Source organism: Trichoderma reesei (assembly GCF_000167675.1).
Source record: "Trichoderma reesei QM6a unplaced genomic scaffold TRIREscaffold_12, whole genome shotgun sequence".
Classification (NCBI taxonomy): domain Eukaryota; kingdom Fungi; phylum Ascomycota; class Sordariomycetes; order Hypocreales; family Hypocreaceae; genus Trichoderma; species Trichoderma reesei.
Window position 1 is genome coordinate 441,537 of NW_006711159.1, and position 23,850 is coordinate 465,386.

Genomic DNA, 23,850 nt, shown 5'->3' on the forward strand with positions numbered 1-23,850 from the left:
GTGGAACTACCTTAGGTAGACACCTGGTAGGGCTTCGCCATCCTCCCAGTGCTACTACATCCTCCAAATCGCTGCAATATATACGAGTAGAGCAGAGCAACGTAACAGCTACCTAGACAACCTGGAATTCGTAACGTTAATCCCAAAGTTTCCCAGGGCCTTGAAATGATCTCTTCGACTCCTTTCAGGTTGATCTTCGGCCCAGATCCAATCTAGCCAGGTACGACTACTGAGCCTCTCAATTTGCACATAAAAATCAGCCATTTGCACATAAAACTAAACTAATGCTAGCCTAGTCATTCTCCTACAGTAATAACTGGTCTTCTTGACTTACTGTTCTCTTCTTTGAGGTACTGTCTCCAAGTATTAAGCCTACTGTAAATGGTCTGTTTACTGAACCCTTGCAGAACGCTAATGGGGATAAGGAGCTGCAGCTTGCAGAATGTATAATTTTGCCTTTATTGCAAGCGATTTTTCTCTTATATTTTAGCAGTTACAGCCGCTATAATAGCAGGAGACATAGCTTTTATTGCTATGGCTGTGATAGAGGAGATACATAAAGGAAGAAGACAGTAAGTGAGAGATATCGATTACTACTATGAGGGGTGCATCTTGCTATAAACAGTTTAGTGTTATGTGCAAATGGCTGACTTTTATGTGCAAATTGAGAGGCTCACGACTACTTGGGGGGCCTCTATCTCGGCCACCCCTACATCTCGTTCCTCGATGTAGGGGGGGTCACTGAATAGCAAAAAGCTTGATGATTCGCAAAGAAAAAATACCCCGCGAGGCACATGATTTACTTACTAAAAAAGGTATCGCCTCTCACCATAATCGCATTTTTAAAAGCGGGTCTCCAGCAGACCTCTATACTTACTTCAGTATATAAGCTGCACTACAATCTGAAGTACCTTTTCCTTTGCGAATCAACAGGCTTTTTGCTATTCAGTGAACCCCCCTACATCGAGGAACGAGATGTAGGGGTGGCCGAGATAGAGGCCCCCCAAGTACTGGCCAAAGATGCCCATTCTACCTAAGTCTTAGGGAAAGTGCGGGGAACCTGGCATGTAAGTACACTCCATATCGTCATGGCTTCAGTTACAGCCGCTGGTCGAATAGCACAACCTGGAATATTCACAGGCAAGATACTTCGTATAGTAGTAGTAGCTAGAGTAGCACGAAGTAAAACGAGGTAGTAGTACTGTGGCTCGGCGGGTGTCTTCACCTCCTCTTTTCCTCCCCCATTCAAAACACATTGCTGCCCTTCTGCTTTTCCACTGCATCACCTCGCTCTGTCTTCTAAGACACAAACCAGCATCACAACAATCTCGACTCCACGAAAGCATCGAAAACTGAGAAGCCCGTGTTCTTGATTTCGTGCTGAGTGCAGGGAGTTGGCAGAGGCATGGGCCGTTCAAATCACAAGACAGCACGAGTCAATGTCGTGCTCTGAGTATCAGCAGTCTGCGAGTATAGATCACAACGAGTCTTGCAAAGCTTTCTAAGCCTGCCTATCAAGTAGCCGTTTCAACTTTTTTTTTCCTTATGTGGCCGGCCGACAATCGGCTTCATCTCGTAAGATGGCCCTATATGTCTAAACTAAGGTATGTGCAAAATTCTATGTCCTCGCTCTCTAGTATTGACAACGCTAGTCTCCCCTTGTTTTCGTACATCGATCAACTCCCCGTCCTCGCCCTCATGCATATATACAAGCTTAAGAGTGGGTGGGCTTGAAGGTCCAGCGGTTGTTCTCGGTGCCCTCGGCAAAAGGAACACCAAGCTCAAACAGGCGGAGAACGACGTTGGAGAAGTCGCGGAAGAAGAGCTCGTTGTCGGCAGCGTACTTCTCAACCCAGGGCTTGAAGGCCTTGTCCTGGACCAGAACCATGTCGGTGGGCAGCATCATGAGGGACTTGGTGGTCTTGTCCTCGAACTGCTTGGGGCCGTCCCACTTCTTGACCTGCCACTTCTCCTCCAGCAGCAGCTTGTAGAAGTCGTTGGTCAGCATGGTGGGGGAGAAGGTCCAGGGGCCATCGTAGCCGGATCGGTCGCGGTGGCATCGGCCGATGGCGTGGCCACCGCTGAGGGCGACAATCTCCTGGTCGTTGAAGCCCATGCGGTAGAAGATGTCACGCAGGTGCCTGGCGCCCTTGCTGGCGTCGGGCAGGCGGCCGTCGGGGGTGCAGGCGGCAGCGTCGGCGTCGCGGCGGCCGGGTCGGTAGGGGATGATGGGGCCGTGCATCTCCTGGATGGCGCAAACGCCGCCGAGGATCCAGAGATCGGAGTAGCTGATCCAGGGGTACTTGGCTATTGGTTTCGGCTGTTAGCTGACGTCCCTAACTCTATGCGCACAAACGACAAGAGGCTTACCCTTGATAGGCTCGAGGAAGTCACGAGCAGCAATCAGACCGGCGTTGGCACCGTGAGCGCTCTCGGGAGCAAATCGCATAGTGGCGCCGTTGCTGCCACCGGTCCCGGTCTCCTTGTCGTAGGTGCCGCTGGCGTGCCAGGCGAGACGCACCAGGACGGGGCCGTAGCTGCCATCGTCATAGTCGTCGACCTCGAGACGCTCTGCGATGTCGTTGTACACCTTCTGGTAGTCGGCCTGGGTGGGAACAAACTCCTTGGAGGAGGCAGAGGCGCCAGAGGTGAAGTACCAGATGCCCAGGCCACCGGCGGCGGCGGCGGCGCCAAGGTACAGGAGGGAGGAGGAGGACTTCTTCTCAGGCTCGGAGGAGTAGAAGCGGCGGCCCTGCTGGCGGAAAGCCTGTCGAGGGACGGCGGCGAAGGAGCGGGTGGTTGTGCGGGTTGCCACGCGGGCGAACTGACGGGCAGAGGAGGCCATCTAGACAAATTGACACGAGGTGGACGTTAGCAGTGGCCTGGCTGAGCAGACGAGTTGATATAGGGTGTCTGGACGGTGGATGACAGCTTGGCCAAAGAAGCAACAATGGGTATCAAGTCCGAATCGAGCCCGAAGCACCAGCTGTCCTTCTACCGGCCTGACGGAATCAAAAAGAAATAGCAAGAGAGACAAGACGATGGAGCTGTCAACTCACCTTTGATATGCGTGGGTTAGAGAAGGATATGGGGAAGCAGGAAAAGGAAGTGAAGGGGAAGAGGAGGATTGATAAAGAAGACGGGATGGAAAGAATGGAAGAGCAAAGAAGAGCGTCTCACGCCCCAGAAGAAGGGGAAAAGGATTTCGGGATTTCTAAAAAGGCCCTCAGTCACAAAGAGCGCGAGAGTGAAACGATGCAAATTGCCATCGCCTGAGTGGCCAGCCGGGCGTTGTCGAGACCCGCAGTCTAGCGGAGCCGCTCCACGTCCTGCTCTTTCGTGATAGTATCGGCTTAGTGGTCTATCAGATACATGAAGTACTATGGACTAGTACGGAGTAGAGCTACTGTATGGGGGATATGCCAACGAGGATGGTTGCTATAGATAGCGAGGTTTGTTCTGTTCTGGGTGAGCGAGCTGTTTGTTGCGCCACCATGAGCCTCGTCGAGAGTAAAAAAGCATCTCGATAAGCCCACCCACGTTCTTGGGAGGCGAAAGAAGAAGAAACCGAAAAAAAAAAAAAAAAAAAAAAAAAAAAAAAAAAAAAAAAAAAAAAAAAAGTCAGACCCGTATGACAGCTCATAGGTACGCCAGCTCTATGTATGTACAGTAAGGTACCTAGTCCCCCCTCGGCCGGGCGCATTCACACCCTCAGCGACTGCCAGAGGTACTACCTCCTAATAAGCCCAGATAACGACAAGCCGCCGGATTGACGTTCTATAACACAAGCCTTCTCTTCTCTTCCCTCTCTGACGGTATCGGCCGATGGCGTTTGTTGTTGCCGCAAGACGCAGCCAATCAGAGCCGCCAATCCAATGCCGCAACTCAAAAAGATGCCGCTTCTGGTCCTCAACTCCAAATCATGCCATGTCAGGGTTTCCCCCCTCCGATGCCGTCCCTCTAGGTATGTATATGCTTGTACATACTTCTTCTCTCTCTCTCCCTCTGTGTTCTCTTCTCATTCTAGTAATATCCATAATCTCACCATTCCACCTCTCACAATCGCCATCCTGCTCTTTCATTCCTTTTTTATTTTACTTTCCCCAGCCCGCCCGTCTTTGGCTTAGACAAACATCGATCCAAAAACCAGTCTTAGCCTCGCTCGCGCTTGTACCTGACGAGGACCCTGATGGAAGAGGCAAAATCCGAAAGTACTTTGTCATTCATCTCAGAGCGATTGGTCAAGTATGATTATGTAATTCGCGAAGAGCTTCTCTTTACGGTATGCGTCGGCGAGCCACGTGGAGCTTCTTTTTCCGCCTCTGACTGAACTGGCACGGACAAAAAAAAGTTACTAGTATTAGAATTGGTCCCTGGATTGTCCGCATTGCATGTGATGAGACGTGCCTGTGTCCTGTCATCGAAGATCATCGCCACTTGTGCAGATCCGTTGTTAAAGCTACGATTTGTATTGTATGTACCTACCTAGTATCCGACCGTGGACTGACTGCCATTCTACTTGTTCAACTCTTAAAGCCGGCTAGGAGAATATCGAAACTTGCCTCTTGCTACCCCTTCTTCACGCCCCGTTCACCAGTCTTGATCATATGTCATTAAGTATTTGAGAATCATTCGTATTCAGCAGGGTGCTCCCTTGCCCCGAGGAGCAGAGAGTCAGCCATCTGCGTGTCTCATCGAGAAACTATAAACTCCGTACATTAAATAGAAATCATCCGTACCACTCGCGGCCCGCATCCAAATACGTCTGCAAGCAAAGTTGCCGCTCCTTATAAGTGTCCAGCAAATGCGTATAGTACAACCATCCGCCACTTGAAAGATGAAAACATCCTAATTTGACGCCCCCCCAAAATGCCTATTGCCTGAAACCCGGCGTCGTCTGACGTCCTGCTGTCTTCCGCCAAAACCCCAAAAAGCCGGCTTCCAATTTCCCTAGTTGAAGTCAGCTGCGCCTTGAGCGTCCGCAGCGGGCTCCTGGTGAGCCTCGTAGAAATTCAGGTATCTGGTCTGGGCCTTGCGCTTGCTGGCCTCATCGAGCTCGCCGACAGGCGACGCTCCGTTCTCCTTCGCGCCACTTCCACCCTTGGACGCGGCTGTAATGGACACGGGCCTGTGAGTAAGGGTTAGCTGGTTTCCTTCAGTCTCTCGGTAGCTCGCAGGATTGACGGACCCAAACATCTGTCTGTCCACGGTCAGGAACTCCTTCATGGCATCCTTGCCGCCGCGCTGGACCAGGAAGTTCATGTACAGTTGAGCTAGCTCCCGCTTGACAGGGCCGGGCAGCCGGGTTCGGCTACGGAATTCGTCGAAAACGTTCTTGACGAGCTCTGCCTGGCCCGGCTCCCCGTCCTTGTCCTTGCCATCTTGCTCCAGTTCAAATTGGAACCACTTGTCCCAGAAAACCCTGCTGTCGGCATACCACTGCACATTCTTGAGGAACACTGCGCGGGCTTCTTCGGGAGAGTTCTTGCCCTTCCACAGGAGCATGGCCCACTCGGCCACCAGGGCGGCCTTGGTGAACAGGTCAACGGTGGGCGCCTCGATGTGATCCTTGAGAACCTGGATAGCAGCCTCGACCCCGTTCTGGCGGCGCTGCAGGTTCGCCCAGGAGACGATCACCTCCACGCAGTCCGGAAGCTTGATGAGGATGGCGGCGTGAATGTCAAGCGCCACGTCGATGCGACCGCAGCTCTCTTCGAAATAAGCCCACTGCATGCGGATGCCCGGGCGGCTGATGGGGACGTAAAGTGTGGAGGCCCTGATGTAGATGTTGCGGACCTCCTCCTCCTTTCCAGGCTGCTCTGCCATCCATCGGGCATATCGGAACCAGAACTCGTCATAGAAAGCGCAGGTAACGAGGCACCGTTCGTACAGAGCCACGATTCGGCTATAGTCACCCTCAGCCTCCTCAAAGTCCAAGTACTTTCGCCAATTGTTGAGCTGGCTAGCCTCCAGCTCCGTCACGTGGAAGTACGGTCGTTTGTTCTCGGACTCGTAGGTCCAGCGCTTCGACACCTCGGCCTGCGTCTGGGTAAAGACTTCATAGTACATGGCATCAATCTTGGCTCGGACATCCCGCTCAACCTCCAGCTCGGGTCGCGGACCTCCGCCGTAGGCTGCCGCCTCCGCCGCAACCTCGGCCTGGAACTTCGCAAGGGTTTCTGCCGGTACGAGCTCAGCCAGGGGTTGGGTGTGGGACAGGTTTCGGAACCTTTCATAGTAGCGAGCATACTGATGCAGGGGGATGCGAATAATGCGCGCATGGATGGCAAAGATGCGATCCTCAGCCTCCTGTCGCTCTTCGTATTCGATGTACTTGTCCCAAAAGGGATGAGCGAGGAAATCCAGCCCAACAAGGGTAGCTCCGCGTTCGAAAAGCCTGCGTGTGCCTGTCAGTACTCAGCTCATGGGGGAAAGGGTCAGGCGAGCATGGGAACAGAGAGGGTCAGTACACAAGAGGGGTGGCCATTTGTGAGTGCAGAGATCGGGTTTCTCCGTCCCCAGAGGGGACAACGGTAGGAGCACGACGCAAGGTTATGGGACGAAGAGAGCACATCAACAAAGTCTGGGAAGAAGTGTGAGAGAGAGATCCCGGTTGGAGGGTGGGGGAGGGCGCTGTGGCATATCTCACCATCCGACACGGTCGATAGTGAGCTGCAGAGCTCTTGGTAGGTGGGCAACCGAAATCATGGTGCTTGAGCGCGATGCTGCATTGGCAGAAGCCGTTATGGGGGAAGGAAAAAAGTGCCCTGAATACTTACTCTCTGACCAACGTGGGGTCATGCGTCGTCTCCATCTTGAAGGAGCAGTAGTCGGTCCAGAGGTCGACCGAATTGGTTATGCTGGCGCATCCTCGCTCATAAACCTGGATTCAGCGCCATTAGCAGTGTATCGCAACAACAGTGGCGTCAGAGAGCGCAGGGGGACGGGGCAGCCCACCATTTCAGCCGATTCCGGGCCTGCGATGTTGAATTCAAGATCGGCATATTTCTTCCAGTACCCAAAAAAGAGCGGGAACTTGAGCAGAAGTCGGTCGTAGGCATCGCGGACGGTGGAGAGCGCCTGAGGGCTCGAGTTCCTGTTCAGACCACCATCGAGAGCTTCGCATGCTTTGATAAGGTTCTCCCAGCTCTCGAAGTTGTCAGGATTGGCCTCCTAAAGCGAGAAATACTCTGTTAGCAGCGATACGCTACGGACCAACACGAGGCTGTTGGATGGCAGCGAGCGATTGTCGAAGAAGGCTGACATACCGTTTCCGCTTGATATTTGCGAACCGACGCGTACTCCTCCTCGGAGCCGCCAAAACTGTTGAAATCGCTCATGGAAGGATGCTGGTCGGACGCGACGGAGGGCAGGGCGGTATGGATACAGGCGTCAAGAGACGGCGCGAGGTAGAACTGTTGAAGCGCAGGATGAGAAGGTAAAGTTGATGATGGAAGAATGAAGGACGAGTTCCGAGAGAAAAGGTACGAAGTACCAGAGGTACCCAGCTGGAGAGCTCGGCTGCTTGGCTCTGATTGGCCAAAAAGAGCACAGATCAGCAGGTACTTGTCGCCAAAGTAGCGAGCCTCGTATCGCGAGCGGGGCCTGCAGCGCGAATGGCGGAGCAGGAGGACCTTGTGCGCAGGTACCGGCGCGTGCTTGGAGATTGGCTTTTCGAAGTACCTTACTACTAGCGCGTTCGGATGAGTAAGCTACAGTCAATTTCAGATTTAACCCACGGCTGGGGTTGCAAAATTCTTCTTTTTCTTCTCCAAACATGACCAGTGATGATTCCAAAACAAAACATATGATAGGAAGAGAATGAACGCTCTCCATTCATGGCGAGCATGATCTCAAAATGGATCTGAGGTCTGGCGAATATCGGACAGTTTATTTACTGCCGTTTCGTTCCGAATCTCTTGTGCAGCGAGGCCGTTGATGTATCTAGGCTGCAAGTCCTGGCGCTCCCGGTTCCTTCGTTCCAGAAGTCTGGCTCTGACAGGGAAATCTATGGGCACTATTGCAGGTGGACATGGAGAGTAGCGTTACTGTTCCACGCGTCCATTCGAGCTCGTCTTTGGATGTAACGGTGCTTTGGTTCAGCCGCAGGGTTGCGTACTTGGCTTACGATACTCGGGCTTTCACAGGCAATGAGGTGTGCCAACGCTGTCAATGAGATCTCTCTGCGCTGAGAAGCATTCTGGCCGTGATAGGCATGCTATACTCTATACTCGCCCTTGAACCCAAATGTAGTCGCTCGTAAATACTCTTGTCAGCATACATACCACATGTATGTTGAGCCCAGTTGAAGCAGAAGTATCTCCCATCCATTTTGATGACTATCTACTTAAAAGGTAGCTACCTATGTAGGCATCCCATCATACCTACCTAGGTAGGAGCCGTTGTGTTGCTCTCAGAGAGACAGTTGTCTGCGGAATTTCGATAGGCGAGTTGATGGACATGATGTCGACTCGCAGATACCTAGAAGCCTCCAACATGATCTGCTTGTTTATCGTTCAAGCCCAGGACACAGCATGTCTGCTGCATTTTTGGAGCAGGTGGTTCTAGGGTGGGCAATGCCATGGAGCATTTCGAAAACTTGATTAGTAGGGCCATCTGTATATGATACTACTATAATTCTGTGTGTCAAGATAATATTATATTTACCTCTTGTAGCCTATAAAATTCTACCTAGTATGTCTTGCTTCACATTCTCTCCACACAACTCATTTGCATTCTGACGGGCAAGACGGTGATCGAATCGAGCCGCAAGGCTGGTGGTGCACAATACCTACCTACCTCGCTACAGGGCACTACCACAGTAGGTACCAAGGTAGCCTCCACCTGTTAAGTTGAGCGACCTCGACTCCAGCTCCGCCCAAGGTAAGCTCTTTACATAGCCGATGTCACCAATGACATAACGCGCTATTACACCGACAGCCACCTCGCAACATCGACATTGAACCCGAACCTCTGGCCTCGAGGAACACAGATTGCCTGTCGCGCAGAAAAGTAAAGAGGGAGCGCATCAACCGCAGCAGACAGCGCTGCGGCAAGGCCCGCGATCGCTCCACCCAGTTGCAAGGAGACCATGGATCAACAGGGACCCTAAAACCGCTCTGCTCTCTCTCCAGCTCTCGCTCCAGCTCTGCGCCCCTGCCAGCCCCAACCCCGACTCTTGACTTGATGCCACGAGTCCATCGTCGCCATACCCATGGACACTCCGCCGGGCTCGTGGAGCGCGCAAGCGCCCGCGCCTGAGAAGTCGAGCGAGCTGTACATCCGCGACTATCCGCACCGCTCCATCGCCATCGTCTCGTCGTCTCACGCCCTGATCCTGCGCTACAGCTCGTCTGCCAGCGAGGCCTTTGGCAGCGGATCGCCCGTCTCGCTGCCGTCCAGCAAGCCGCGCGGAGGCGACTCTGCAACCGCCAAGTGCATGGTGGAGTTTTCCGCCATATCCAAGAAGCTGCTCAAGGACTACCGCCCGCTGACGCCGAGGCCTGTGTACGGCACCTTGGGCCTGATTGCGATCAATGGAGAGGTCTTTTTGTCCGTCATCACTCAGGCCGTCAGAGCCGCAACGGTCCGGCCCGGCGAGACGGTGGAGCGGATTGCGAGCGTGGACTTTTACTGCCTGAGCAGCGCCAACTACGACGATGTCGTGCCCCTGGAGCCGGGGGATGCGGATTCGTCGGATGTGTTTGGATACAACTCGTCCTCGCCTTATGGACAAGGACTGAGTCGGCGAGAGGTGGCCATCGAGCATCCGTGTCATGACTTGCGCCGGCTCCTCAGCAATGGATCCTTCTACTACAGCACGGATTTCGATCTCACCAACAGGGTACAAGACCGGTATGGCCTTCTCCCAAGCTGCATGTGAATTGGGCCAGTTGTGTTGACCTCTACTGACTCTTATGTGAAGACCTATTAACTCAGACTCCTTCGAGATAGACAACTTTGACGACACCTACTTATGGAACTCCTTCATGATCAGTCCGTTGGTGCAATTCCGCTCTCGGCTGATGGCCTCCGAGCGCGAGGCGCTGGATGCTTCACGTATTCTCACGTCTGCTATTCGGGGCTTCTGTAAGACCATGACCATCCCGCAGAGCGCATCGCCCCTCAAGGCAGCCAGGAGCGGCATGCCGTCCTTCTTGACACTAGTTTCACGGCTCTCGTGCCGACGGGCAGGTACTCGCTTCAACGCGAGAGGCATGGACGACAACGGCAATGTTGCAAATTTCGTCGAGACAGAGACCACATTCTGGTCCCCCGCCGGTGTTTTGTTCTCCTACGCACAGGTCCGAGGCTCGGTGCCAGTCTTTTGGGAGCAGGTCGCGGATCTCATACCTGGCCGTCAAAAAATCACAATCACCCGACCCCTGGACGCAACGCAGCCGACGTTCAACAAGCATTTCGAGGATCTCGAACAGGCTTATGGCGCCGTTCATGTGGTGAACCTATTGAGCGACACCAAGCCAGGCGAAGTTGAACTTGCCAGCATGTATCGGGAGTGTATAAGACGCTGCCCGCTGAGGCGGCCTGGTCAAGACCAATCAGAAGACCACGCCCTGCTGCGTGAGACGCACTATGACTTTCACGCGGAGACAAAGGGTCCAGCTGGGTACGAGGCTGCCCGCGGCATTCGTAGATACATAGAAAACTCCGCCGATGGCTTCGCCTACTTCTTGGCCGAGAACCATCACGATTCTAACGAGAAGGCCGATGAACGCATGGTGGTTGTGCTTCAGCAAGAGGGCGTCTTCCGCACCAATTGCTTGGATTGTCTGGACCGCACAAACTTGATCCAGACTCTCATCTCCCAAATGGCAGTTGAGGCGTTCCTGGGCCACCGAGGGGAGTTTGCAGCTTCCGACTTCTGGATGAGGCACTCCAGCTTGTGGGCCGATAATGGAGATGCGCTCTCCAAGACGTATGCCGGAACAGGGGCCTTGAAGACGTCCTTCACCAGACACGGAAAGATGTCTCTAGCCGGTGCCATGGCAGACGTGCGAAAGTCCGTTCAGCGCATCTACCACAACAATTTTGTCGACCCATCTCGGCAAATCACCATCGACATGCTGCTGGGCCTCCTAGTTGGGCAAAGCCCCGTGCACCTGTTTGATCCCATCAGCGACTTTGTGTCGCTAGAGCTGGCCAGGCGAAGTGAAGAGTTTACTTCGTACAAGAATATCAGTATATGGGTCGGCACCTTCAACCTCAACGGACGCACCGAAGGCATCGATCACGACCTATCGCCATGGCTGTTCCCGCCGTCGCTCGGGTCGTCGCAGCCGGAGATATATGTTGTTGCGTTTCAGGAGATAGTGGAGCTGAGCCCGCAGCAGATCATGAACAGCGACCCGACGAGAAAGAGCCTCTGGGAGGCGGCGGTGAAACGAGCCCTGAACCAGCGTCAGGCTGCCCTTGGAGGAAAGAAGTACGTGCTGCTACGGAGCGGACAGCTCGTGGGAGCGGCGTTATGCATCTTTGTGAAGTCGTCATCTCTTGACCACATCAAGAACGTTGAAGGAAGTGTCAAGAAAACAGGCCTTTCTGGGATGGCTGGAAACAAGGGAGCTGTTGCTATTCGGTTCGACTACGCGAACACTCACCTCTGCTTTGTGACGGCGCATCTGGCGGCGGGATTTTCCAACTACGATGAGCGCAATCGCGATTACGCTACAATTCACGGTGGCCTGCGATTTCAGAGGAATCGGGGCATCGAGGATCATGGTGAGTGACCCCCCCTTTTCCCCGTAGCCAAGGGAGAAAGAAGGAGGAGGACTATGCGGACGCGCTGGCTAACTCACGACGCACCAGATGCCATCATCTGGCTAGGCGACTTCAATTACCGTATCGGATTGAGTTCCGAGGTTGTTCGCGCCCTGGTAAAGAAACGAGACCTGCAGACATTGTACGAAAACGACCAGTTGAATCTACAAATGGTAGCCGGGCTGGCGTTTCAGTTCTATTCTGAAGCCCGCATCAACTTCCTGCCGACTTACAGATTCGACATCGGAACCGATGTCTATGATACCTCGTAAGCCCCCTTTTCCCTTTCACGCCTGCCCAATGAGATGACTTGCTGCTGGCTACAGTTGTACTGACAAGAAATTCTCAGTGAAAAAGCGAGGATTCCTGCCTGGACAGACCGAGTACTGAAAAAGGGGGCTATTCTCCGCCAGACGTCCTACGACTCGGCACCGCTGTTGTTTTCGGATCACAGACCCGTCTACGCCACATTTGACTGCCGGGTGAGCCTCATTGACGAAGCTCGCCGAGACGCCATTAGCCACGAACTATACGAACGGCGGAAGGCGGAAGTTGGAGACATAGCTGCCCAAGGCGAGGGCGAAGACTCGGAAGATGAAGACCTGATTGGGTACGACGCAATCGAGCCCGGTCTTCCACCAGCGAGCTCAGACCGCCAAAAGTGGTGGCTTGACAATCGACAGCCAGCTCGAGCACAGATTCCGATACCCACCGGGCGAGACGGCCAGCCGATGGCGCTGAACCCGAACCGCCCTTCCAATCCATTTGGGCAAAGCGAAGAACCAGACTGGATCTCCGTTTCACGATCGTCACCAGGGGCGTCGCTCTCGAGCATGTCCAGCTCTCCGTACGAGAAAGTGATGCCTCCGAGGGGCATGATTTCGGGTGCACCTGGTGGGCCCAGGAAAGTGCCTCCGCAATATGACCCGACGACACTCCCTGCGCAGGTCGGACGGCTGAAGCTTGGCGACGGCGACAGCAGCACGCGGAGTGTTTATGGAGACAGGTCTGGCGTGCCTCCGCCACCTCCGCCTCCCCGGCGTTCAGCGACCACGGCGGAAACCGCCTCGGGTGCAGGGCCAGGCAGCAAGCCGGCGAACTCAAACTCTTCGGCGGCGGCGGGAGGAGCAGACAAGGCTGGGACGCAGCCAGTGTGGATGCAGTCTCGGCCCGCTTCGACGGCTTCTCAGACATCGCAGCTGTCTCAGCAGCTGAAAGCCGGGAAGCCCGCACCCCCTGTGGCGAAGAAGCCAGCCCATCTGCTTTCCACGTCCCCAGCCTCAGCGTCCTCGATGACAGCCGCAGGTGGCCGCTATCAAGACCACCATGGGGGCGATGAGTTCCAACCACGGCTGCCGGCTCGCGCATCCACGATGGCGGCAACGCCAGAGGATGCGCAGTGGCAGACACAATCCGCGGGCTTGGGCTCTGGGAAGAAGCCCGTCGCCCCTCCTAAGCCTCAGCTGAATGTAAACATGCGCACAAGCACAGCTACAAGCACGAATACGAGCACAAGTGCGACGACTAGAGGGCCTCCTGTCCTGCCGCAGCGATTGAGACAGGCAAACCACGGTCCCGTTGACTTGTTGGATTCATTGAACGAAGGAGGAGAGGAAGAGATGGGAGGCTGGGAGACGTTGCAGCCAAGCACAGCATAGGAGAAGGGAAAAAAGGAAGAGGACACAATAGCGCAGTCAGTTGGCGAACGTGGGATGATGTTTGAATTGTCGAATGGTTTGCCTGCTGCTTGACATGGATGAATACGACTCTTAGAGCACGCGTCCTACTGCCATGCTAGAAGTTGGATATTGACTTGTGAAAGCGAGCTCATGATGTAGGTCTTTAGCATATAGCGTAGGCGGCTTCGAGACCTTGCTGATCGGAGAAAAAGAATAGGGGCTGTGTATTTGTGTTCAGTGTATCTACAGCTTTTGAACGAACGTAGATTCGAACTCTGAACCTTGATCATTGGAGTAATTGTACGCTGTATGGACATCGTACCTACCTGTAGTCTCGCGATATCTTTTGTGTTCTCTGCGAGTTTCAGTGCCCGCAGCCACCCGGCGATTTCGGTTGTACCAAAAGGAGGTTTTTTTTCTTCCCTCTTTGCTTGGGTGATTGGTTGTGGAAGAGATTCCTTGGTTACACTGCTATATTACGGGATGAAACAGAAAACAAACAAACAAACAAAACGACTGTTGTACTATTTTCTCTGTCTTCTCCCGCTGCTTTTGAGTTTAGGGGGGGAAGGGATGCATACATGTAGTATTACTACCTAGGTAGACGCTAGGAAACGGTGATATGTGAAAGCGACTTATAGGTAGGTAGGTAGCTGAGGTCAAAGGATGGTGAGGTGTGGGAAGAAGAAGAGGTATTTGGACTTTTTATTTCTGGCGCCAGACGCGGGGGGCGAGGGTGGGATGCGAAATGCTTCTGCTAGCATTACTCCATTGCCACATGGGGAGATACGAGTAGTCGTATTACATCTACATGTCGTTGATGTCGATACCTACCTAGCAAGGAAAGGTAAACGGACGATATCACGAATCAAGTGAATAAGTGAATAATTGGTATATTGCTGGGTGCCTTGAATACCTGCGTAACTTGATGAGATTGGTCTTTTGCGCGTTATTGTTTGCTTGCTTGCTTTGTTTCGTTTCCCGGACCGCGAGTTACACCACCTCTTGTGGCTCAAACTATTTCCCGCTTTGCATCACGAGAAGAACCAAGCAAAAGAAAGTAAGAAGAAGAAAAATTGAAATGAAGGGGAAGGGGGGACTCGATCGGCTGGAAATGCGTGAGCTGTAGCAAGTATTGCAACCCAAAGCTAAGGTGATACCTCAGATATGGCCATGAGGGCAAAGTCGAATCGGATCATTGGATGCATATGGCGCGTGACCGTCGCGCCAGTCGAGTTGTGTCGACCGGATGCTGGAAGATACCTCATAGCAGCAGCAGCAGCAGCAGTAGCGAGACATTTTTTTTGGTGTCTTGTATGTATGTCTCGAGCATTCACACTCCGCAGTCCATTGATCAATACTGCATATGATTGTTGGCGCTTGCCAAAGGGGAGAGACAATAGAGGAAGATGCCAATATCATCATAGGTAGGTACTTGTCCCGTTTGTTCAGCCCTGTCTTGTGCCGTGTCTGTCTATTTGTAGAAGCGAACGACGGGCCATCGTGGCTAATCAATCCAATCCAATTCAATCCAATCCAATCTAATTTGATTGATTGCACATCCAAGATACTAGGGCGCCAATCACGGCATGTTGGTATTTAAAGAAGCGAGTCCCGGGGCGAGTGGAAGATGTGAGCACCTCCCTGCTCCCCAGCTGTCAAATTTGCCAGGATATTAGTAGTCCAGTACATGGCCCATGACAGCATGGGGGAAACGTCTCAAGCACTTCAGTCAGTCAGTCAGTCAGTCAGCCAGCGTTGCGGTTGAGCCTTTTTCTTCTTATCATCTTCTTTCTTCTTCCAGGTCAGAAGCCACCGGGTTGCGTTGAAGGAGGGCACGCGAGTAAGTCGGGCTTGGTGCTAAACGGCAATTGGACCATTGAGGGTGGTGGAATGTGTCGCAGATGGATCAATCGGCGCCTGTAGACTCGAGGTGGTGGCGATAGTGCCAGACGGTTAGCACTATGTAGTTTGTAGTTGGTCGGCGTGCTCCGAGGGAGATGCGAGTTACCAGTAGATGGCTTCTCCAGACTTGATTCTTCGACAGCGGCCCCAGACCAGTTGAATGGCATCATCGTACTACTAGTAGCAGTACATCGATCTGCCAGTAGACCTAGTAGTGCTCGGGGTAGAAACGATGCAACTGTGGTGTCAGCAGCTCAATCCCCGGCACTTGAACAAGAGACAAGAGGCACGAGAGAGAGTGAACAGAAGAGCACTCCTCGAGGCAGATCCCAGATCAGCCACCACCACGGCCTCAATCTTAAACGGCCGAGACACGCACGACCAGCTCCCCTCAATGCCGTCTCTGCACCTGCGAACCCCCACACGCGGCCTGCCGCCTGAGCGCTCTCGCACGACCTTGGGGACGGGAGCCTTGACGACATGGACATGAATTGATGAGGTCGGGGAGAGAGAACCTGAAGGGACCGCAGTCAAGTTAGTAGTAGGTAGGTACATGTACAGATACAAAGCAACCTTGGAACGGTCCGTGACTGGCTCACATGGCCCTCCTCCCCCCATGTGCCGCCACCGCGATCAGCACCCCCAGCCCACTAACACCAGCCGAAGCCCACTGACATCCCCCAGACCTCCAGCGTCCGCTAGCGAGTCCGTCCACTGAAACCGCCCCTGCGCGCTCCACTTTCCGGCGGCCTTTTCCCTGTCTAGCGCCATGTCCCTCAAATCTCAAGTGTTAGTCCTCTGCACGGCTTCTCTTTTTTTTCCTCTTCTTCCTCTCGACACTTGAACATCGACAGGCTCTCCCCGTCATTCTTCATCCCGTCTCCTGCTCTCTCCCAAGCCTCTTTTGCTCCCCTGCTCGTATTTCTTTTCCTTCCCTTTTCCTGCAGATCAACCAACCAACCAACGACGGCAAGCAGCGCAAAACGACCTGTTCATTTCCCTTCCGTGCTCCCTTATCATCCTCGTCCTCTTCTGTCTCTTCCTTCTGGCCGACGCCCTCATCTCTATCCTACCTATCCCAGGCACCTGAGATAGTACTTTGAGAACTACTGCTACGAGTATCACGCCCTCGCCTGCGTTTGCTCTGACCCTCCCTCACCCTCGCGGTGGAGCCCACAAAGGACCTAACCTTGGAATCGTGGGATCCATCCACCTCTCTCTTACACCAGCCGCCGGCCTCGAGCCGCTTGACCTCAGTGGCGCCACAAGATTTTTTTTTGCCTGCATTGACGGAGTCTTGAACCGGCCTTTTCTCTGCATCTACAGCGTCCATATAACCGGGGCTTCCTCTTTTCGCGCCTCCACCCGCAAGAAGCGAGACCAAACGAGAAGCAGGAAGCAAGGCGAACGGCACTCTCCCGCCCATTGCAGAACTTTGCATATAATAAGTCGGGTAGCTGGAGCAGAACAAAAGATCTGGGCTTGCACAGCGGACAAGGAAAGGGCGTTGAGGAACGGCCTAGACTCGGAGCATCCCGAAAAGCCACCGCCGCCTTGATTTCCTCCCATCAATCCATCTTTATATTACTTGTCCTCCCCCCCCTCGCCTCAGCTTCTGATTTTACTTGCTGCACCCTGTCCAACGTCAACCCCCGGACGCCGGAGAAGCATCGAGAGATTGCCTGGTGGGGGACGTCGTCTGGATCCTCTGCGGCTTACAAGGGTTGCATGAACAGCTGCCTTAAGGGGAAGCGATAACGACCTTGGCCTTTTTTTATTACGCGCCGCTGGTGTTAATCTGGGCCTTGCCGAGCTTGGGGCGATCCCAAGCTTGTGAATCGCCGACTCGAGCAACCTGCAGATCCATTGGCATCTGGACACGGACGAGATTCGACGGCGCCTTTTTAAGGACCAATTCCAATTGACGGCCGGCTCTCAGTCACTGCTCGTGTACCAACCAAGCCGATTCACCGACGTTTTGAGAAGTGCGTGCTTCGGCGGCTGGCTGGCAATCAAACCTTCCGAGTCCCGAAAAAAGAGCTCACATCTTCCTTTTACAAACTGCAGACCTCGGTTGGTGATAGCAGCAGCAGAGACAGCAGAGACAGCAGCAGCCGCAGTCGCAGCCGCATCAAGACAACAAACTACCACCCGAGTCATTGATCGAATCCAACCGCAACAATGGCCGACCTGCCACCACCTCCAGCCTGCTCCCTCATCTCTGCCTCCAAGCACAACCGCATCGTCATCTGGCGCGACGAGGTGGTGTCGGCATCCGCCTCCTATACCGCTGCCAGCAACTATTCCGCTCCGTCACTCGTCACCACAACCACCGCGTCCTCGACGTCGCTGTCGCCCGAGGAGCTTGCCACCATGTCGCGCGGCTCACGGCTGTGGTACAAGGTCAAGGCGCAGTTGGCGGGCAAGGCGCGCCGCCGCAGCAGCGTGACGGTCAACACTGCCGAGCTGCCAGACTTCCTGATGCCTCCGCGGAAGGGCGACGTGACGCGGACGGCCATGTACCAGAGCCTGCGGCCGGGAGAGCCCAGGCCCGACAGCGGCGACGACGAAGTCGTGCCTGGCCAAGACAGCAGCAACGGCCGCGGACGGCGTCTGTGGGAGAAGCAGAAGAGGCTGCTGAGGGCATCGAGGCTACTGAGCCAAAACGTCTAGCCGGTCGAACGCAAAAACCGAAAAGAGAGTGTATTCAACCAAAAACATACTTACACGGCTGCTTCAATAACGACGAACACGACTCGATACGACTCCCAAACCACCTTCCCACCGACTTACAAGATGATCGGGATGGGCCCATAATATAACGTTGCCATGTTCTCTACCAGGGTGATCCATCACATGGGGGAAAGCGATCTTGTTTTTTCTTCTTCTTTTACCTCTTACACACAAGCCTCAGCACGCTTCTCTTTTTACTAAAGCCTAATCTCACCCTTTCGCCCTCTCGCCCTCCCTTTCCCCCTCTTCCTCCACCTCTCCCTCTCTCGCTTTTATATCACTTTCTTTTCTTTGTGCGTTTTCGTTTCCGGGTTTCGGTGTTGCTCCCTGTTTTCGCGTGGCGTTTGTTTGTGCATCTGTCGACCTGCGCGGGATCTGTGCGTTTATAGACGGGTCTGTTGATTGTCGGGCTTTTGTTGTGTTATTTTTTTTTACAGAGATTCCCACCATACCGTTTAAATCAAATCAAGAATTCAAAATCTATCTGAATACGTCTGCTGTTTAGGTTTGTCAATTTGTGAGGCGGTCAATATTGTGGGCGCTTGTCTGCTTGCACGTACCGCTATCACGAGATGATGGGCCTTTGATACCGTGAAGTTGTTTGAGGGTCATTGGAGTATCAGCCATATATACATTCGCCATATCATCTGGTTACCATATCGAAGGTAGCTTTACAACTTCTTCTCTCTTCTTTTCTCTTGGTGTGTGCTTCAATTACATATGCGAAACAGGGCAGTTCAGCATGATGAATCCGCTCAGAATTGACGTTGACAAGAAACGGCCCATTAAAAGTCGCGTAGAAGAGTTGGCATCTCTATAAAAAAAAAAAAAAAAAAAAAAAAAAGCCAGCACAATAGCTCTAGGCAGTTGCCGAGGTCAAGCTTACCTTACCTACCTCAAGAGGGAGCTGATACGGTTAATCACTCGACTCATTCAAGCCCCAAGACAAAGTGTCAAATGCCAAGCTGTCAAGTTGTCACCCTAGAACCAAAGTAACAACACCACCACCTTCCCGGATTTAACTTAGGTAGGTAGGTAGGGTTACTTGTGATCTACGACTACTAGGTACAAAATTATCAAACTACGTTGAATTGAAATTGAAATTTCTTTTGCCATTTTTTCAATGGGGGGGGAATTGCTGCTGTCATCATCTTCAGACGTTCCTTTGTTCTCTCGTCTTCCCTCCCCTCCCTGCGGGGCGACACCAACATGGGCACGGGATTGTAAGACCACTTGTGGTGAAGAGGGGTCGAGGAGGGGTCGGGGGAAAAGAAAAAGAGAGACCAAAGACGACACGTGAAGACACAACAAAAAAGCAAGCAGCATATTGCGAGAGAGAGAGAAAACGACGACATCAGATGGGAAAACAACATTTCCATAGTGATCCACCAAGACCGGGACCAGATGTAAACTAGGTAGGTGATAGCGTCAAAACAAACATAAACAGGGGAACGAATACCGGGCACGTTGGGTAGAGGGGCGGTGGAGGCGAAAGAGGGCAACAGAAGCGTCCATCATTCAGCAGCGAACACACCAGACGGGTTCCGTCACCGGATCAACAGGCAGTAATAACGGACAATCACCCTGCGCCAACCGTCTCTCCTAATTTCCCTAACCGAAAACAAATCCGAAGTTCCATGACCACTCTCCCCTCAAACCAGAGAAGCAACGCGCATGCGTACCGGTGCTGCGTCTGCTAGGCCAGCCCTCCAACATGATTCCATCTATCGCCATGTTGAAAGGGCGGGGCGAGAGCATCCAGATATAAAACAAAACGAGTTTAAAAACGACCCTCGGTTCTTGTGCCGAGTTTTGAGCGCGACAGAGGTAAGAAGGATTTAGGAAGTAGCCTCGGGAGCGGGCTCCTCAGCCTTGGGTTCTTCCTCGGCAGGCTTGGCCGCTTCACCCTCGTCCTTCTTGGCCTCGCCGGCCTGCTCGGCCTCACCGCTGTCGGATGAAGTCCACAGGGTCAGGTTGTCACGCAGGAGCTGCATGATGAGAGTGCTGTCGCGGTAGGACTCCTCAGAGAGGGAGTCGAGCTCGGCGATGGCATCATCGAAGGCCTGCTTGGCAAGGTGGCAAGCACGGTCGGGGGAGTTGAGGATCTCGTAGTAGAACACGGAGAAGTTGAGGGCGAGACCCAGGCGGATGGGGTGAGTGGGAGTCAGCTCGGTCTGGGCAACGTCGGTAGCGTTCTGCACAAAGAGTAGTCAGTATCACCTCTTTGTCTGTCTCTTGTTTACAGGCTGGCTGTCTTGTCTCCCCACGGCGCTGGCAGACGCATGGGAGTCGGTGCATACCTTGTAGGCCTCGTGAGCGGCAGTGGCAGCGACCTTGCGCTTCTCGCCAGAGGCGAACTCGGCAAGGTAGCGGTGGTAGTCACCCTTCCTAGAAGAGCGATTTGCATTAGCTTCTGAAATTTTCGAAATATGCGAGCTGAGACGTGATTGGGTGAAAATTTTTATGAAACCCAAGCATTGGATTGCAGCGAGCACAAGAGAGGAGAGAGTTGGAAACATACATCTTGTGGTAAAAGACCTTGGACTCGCCAGTGGCGGCGTTGGGGATGAGGCTAGTGTCCAGGACGTTGAGGACATCCTCGCAGACCTTCTCGAGCTCGAGCTCGATCTTGCTGCGGTACTCCTTGATGGTGGCAACGTGCTTGTCGGAGCCCTTGGACTCCTCCTTCTGCTCGATGGAGGAGATGATGCGCCACGAGGCACGGCGGGTGCCGACGACGTTCTTGTAGGCGACGCTGAGGAGGTTGCGCTCGTCGACGCTGAGCTCACCGCCGAGCTGGGCCACCTCCTTCATGTAGGTGACCATCTCATCGTAGCGCTCGGCCTGCTCGCAGAGGCGGGCCAGGAAGGTCTTGCTGTCATCGGGAAGCCCGGTCAGCCGGCTGCGTTCGAGCGGGAGGTGGAAAAGGGGGGGCAGAGAAGAGGTGTATGGATTCTCGTCATGAGAGGTGAGTGGGGTCACGGGGTCGGACTGCTGGCACAAACCTTTCACGCTAGATAGGAGGTTAGCAGTTGCATTTCAGCGAAGAGAAAGACAAAAGTAGGAGAAACGAGGCAGCAGAGGCGGGCGAGGAAATGGGGGGTTTTTGCATGTGGTTTATGGGCTCGGTCGCGCGTTGTCCCCCAGAGCCCGCGCAGCTCCGTGGCGAGGAGGCGGGCTGAGGGGTTGCGAGAACGAGGGGGGGTTGCTTTGGGAGGGAGAATGGCAACGCAAGGCAGCGGAAGGCGGCGGTCGGAGCAGCAACGGCAGCGCTGTGCAGAGAGCTTGACGTACCTCGGTGGCCATTTCGACGGCGTCGGTGATGCTGTTTTGGAAGACGGAGAGGGCGGGAAGGCGGCGGGAGTTGTGCGGCGATGGCGGGTGGCAGAGGCAGAGGATGGATGCGGGTGTCTGAGGTGGGATGCGGTTGAGGATGGGGCGAGAAGAGTGTTTATATTTTGATTGTGGATTGAGATTTGAATTGGTTTTTGGGGTTTGGGGGGCTCTCGGGGCGGAGCTTGGGAGCGCTGAGCCCACTGCCAGGTGATGAGCGCGCCGGCCTGCAGTGGAGTTTGAGGCCTAGCCAGCTAGCCAGCCGCCTGGCACCCCGCCCCTAGGCCGCTAAGCCGGTGCTCTAGCAGCCTGGAGTTTGCCTCCCGCTGCTGATTCTGGCCGGCGGTACCTTGGCGGTACTCGGCCGCGCCGCGTCCACTGGTCCTGTTAGCAGGTAGACGCGATGTGCCCGAATTGGGCGGCTCTGTGCACGGGCGCTGTCTCGTTGCTATCAGAAGGCAGAGAAGTGAGTCGAGATTCTTCCCCTCTCTCTCTCTCTCCATGCTCGTCTTCTCACTTTGGGTACTATCCTCAGCTTGTGCTCACTCTGCACGGCCTGCACTAAAGTTGCGGTATTGCTCTGGTACACACAATGGCAGGGAGCTTGCTGCCTGGGTAGGTACATGTAGAGAACTCTCTCGACCAGGTACCGATCTACTGGTATATTCACATGGCGCAAGTCTTGATGTTCCGTATACTACTTGGTACTCAAATAGCCAGCTTCCGCCAGCCACTGATGGCTTGAGGTTGGCGTGAGTCTGTCGTGGTGCCCATTAAGCAAGGGGAATGCATAGCTAAGATTGAGCCCGACCTCATACTGGAACCGTAAACGTCTCCAGCACCACAGACCCCTTATGATGGCTTTGCTTCCTTGTTTCCTGCTGCTCTCCTTCACTCCCAAGCTTCTGGCATCTTCCACACGCATGCACATCCTGCCCTGATGCTGCCCTACCTCCAGTTGCTGGGCACAGCCGTACTGCGATGCAGGCATGCCATCAAGATCCGGCACCAACGCCGCGGTCCAAATGCTACGTCGGCCAAACCGCAGGACACTGGACATCAATACAGCTTCCTGAGATACACGGCTGTCCGTCCTCCAGAGGTCACGTCTCTCGGAGCTCCAGCCTTGTCATTAACTCAAGTTCTTCTTCCTTCTGCCTCCCTGCTACATACGAGTACTACAGTATTACTGTACATACGTGCTGCCCAAGGAGGGCGGGGCTCTTTGCTTTTTTTGGGCGGCAGAAAAAAAGGGTTACCGAGTGATCAGAGTCCCGCTTTGCCATGAGACATTCATCAAAAGGGCAAATCCTTCCCATCACCTCACCTCACTGGCGATCCAGCTGATTTGCTGCCGCGATGCGCCGCGTCGACTGAGGCTGGGCGCTAATAACACACAGTTTTGTCTGTCGATGGCATCGTCTTCCTTTCAAGGCCGTTATGTCTGCTCTCCCTTGTTGCTTCTCCCGGGGCCTCAGGCCTTGCGAAACCCGCCGCATGGTGCTTTGTCGTCCAACCAAGCCAGCGGCTCCCCTCCTTGCCCTCCCAGCGCTGCCGGAAAGGCGTCATAAAGTGTGGCCAGGGGCTGCAAATTGGCTTATTAGAGGTCGCCCAGCTTTGACTGTCGGTCAAGTCGTCGTTCCCATCTAGACCCCACCCCCCGACAGCCAGAATCGCCGCGACAAGAGGACGAGGCAAAAGTCTCCGTCTTTGTCGTAGTACTACCTACCTACTGCGATGCAATAATACTTGTACTGCCGTCAAGGTCTTGGGACTCGGCCCAGATGGCATTTGCCTTGGCTTTTCATCTGCCAGGAATGGATCGCAGTCGACAGAACCCGGCCGATTGGGGTTCCCCCCCTAGTAGCTGGCTCAGTGGTCCCGTCCCAGCAGATCCCGTTGCTACTAATTCCCTTTAGCTGTCCGAGCAGACGGCGACTACGAGCCTAGTGCCTCCTCTCTGCTCCGTTTTCTCCAGAGGCGCACGGAGGCTGCTGCTCTTCTTTGGCAGTGCTGCTATAACTATAACAGCAGTATTACTACCTGTGACAGACACGATGGCTTCTGCAATCTCCAGGGAAGCCTCTACTTTGCCATCGAGGACGACAGGCTGCCCGTCCCTCGTCACGCGAGAGTCGGATGGCTTCGGGGCACCCCGGCCGAGGCATGTGCTCCCTTCTCTGCTCCCCCGCTGGCCACGTCGGTTCAACGCTTGTCTCTGAATGTCTCTCAGCCTCCACCTTGAACGCGGGGAGCGTTCCCGGCCTTGGGTGTCGAGGCAAGGACCGCCTCGTGGTGATGCCTCTGCTCGGACGCCACTCTGCATGTCCTTACGACAACATCCCACCATCAATCCCTTGCTCTTGATGTATGTAATGGTAATAGTAGTCTGCTGCAATGCTTGGTGTGAGCAGGGACGATG

The 23,850-nt window shown here is 54.1% G+C and overlaps 5 protein-coding genes across 5 annotated transcripts; 2 read left to right on the top strand and 3 right to left on the bottom strand.

Annotated features, from left to right (window-relative positions):
• Positions 1–1,656: 1,656 nt before the first annotated feature.
• On the bottom strand, positions 1,657–2,845 carry TRIREDRAFT_49205 (uncharacterized protein; the record flags this gene model as incomplete). Its single annotated transcript, XM_006966336.1, has 2 exons — positions 1,657–2,307; positions 2,371–2,845. 2 exons carry the CDS (start codon positions 2,843–2,845, stop codon positions 1,715–1,717), a joined length of 1,068 nt encoding a protein of 355 aa, XP_006966398.1. The 3' UTR covers positions 1,657–1,714.
• A 1,839-nt stretch (positions 2,846–4,684) lies between these two features.
• TRIREDRAFT_22598 (uncharacterized protein) lies at positions 4,685–7,385 on the bottom strand. The gene is made up of 5 exons (XM_006966151.1): positions 7,269–7,385; positions 6,958–7,173; positions 6,780–6,883; positions 5,189–6,397; positions 4,685–5,128 (listed from the first exon to the last, which is right to left on the bottom strand). Exons 1-5 carry the CDS (start codon positions 7,338–7,340, stop codon positions 4,951–4,953), a joined length of 1,779 nt encoding a protein of 592 aa, XP_006966213.1. The 5' UTR covers positions 7,341–7,385; the 3' UTR covers positions 4,685–4,950.
• A 1,829-nt stretch (positions 7,386–9,214) lies between these two features.
• On the top strand, positions 9,215–13,633 carry TRIREDRAFT_122419 (phosphatidylinositol 4,5-bisphosphate 5-phosphatase; the record flags this gene model as incomplete). Its single annotated transcript, XM_006966234.1, has 4 exons — positions 9,215–9,855; positions 9,926–11,739; positions 11,827–12,046; positions 12,128–13,633. The coding sequence occupies 4 exons, from the start codon at positions 9,215–9,217 to the stop codon at positions 13,434–13,436; spliced, it is 3,984 nt and encodes a 1,327-aa protein (XP_006966296.1). The 3' UTR covers positions 13,437–13,633.
• Positions 13,634–17,543: 3,910 nt separating this feature from the next.
• On the top strand, positions 17,544–18,035 carry TRIREDRAFT_108502 (uncharacterized protein; the record flags this gene model as incomplete). The annotated part of the gene is made up of 1 exon (XM_006966235.1): positions 17,544–18,035. One exon carries the CDS (start codon positions 17,544–17,546, stop codon positions 18,033–18,035), a length of 492 nt encoding a protein of 163 aa, XP_006966297.1.
• Positions 18,036–19,186: 1,151 nt separating this feature from the next.
• Positions 19,187–21,512, bottom strand: ftt2 (14-3-3 class protein). The gene is made up of 4 exons (XM_006966337.1): positions 21,390–21,512; positions 20,617–20,978; positions 20,396–20,483; positions 19,187–20,290 (listed from the first exon to the last, which is right to left on the bottom strand). The coding sequence occupies exons 1-4, from the start codon at positions 21,399–21,401 to the stop codon at positions 19,934–19,936; spliced, it is 819 nt and encodes a 272-aa protein (XP_006966399.1). The 5' UTR covers positions 21,402–21,512; the 3' UTR covers positions 19,187–19,933.
• Between the last annotated feature and the right edge of the window lie 2,338 nt (positions 21,513–23,850).

Bases quoted from the DNA above. Each gene is read 5' to 3' on its own strand.
- TRIREDRAFT_22598 (XM_006966151.1), bottom strand. From the start codon at position 7,340: ATGAGCGATTTCAACAGTTTTGGCGGCTCCGAGGAGGAGTACGCGTCG. The intron at 7,174-7,268 runs GTATGTCAGCCT...TTCTCGCTTTAG, and splicing joins GCAAATATCAAGCGGAAACG to GAGGCCAATCCTGACAACTT. The intron at 6,884-6,957 runs GTGGGCTGCCCC...CGCTGAATCCAG, and splicing joins GCCCGGAATCGGCTGAAATG to GTTTATGAGCGAGGATGCGC.
- ftt2 (XM_006966337.1), bottom strand. The intron at 20,484-20,616 runs GTATGTTTCCAA...TCGCTCTTCTAG, and splicing joins AAGGTCTTTTACCACAAGAT to GAAGGGTGACTACCACCGCT. The intron at 20,291-20,395 runs GTATGCACCGAC...CTCTTTGTGCAG, and splicing joins CCGCTCACGAGGCCTACAAG to AACGCTACCGACGTTGCCCA.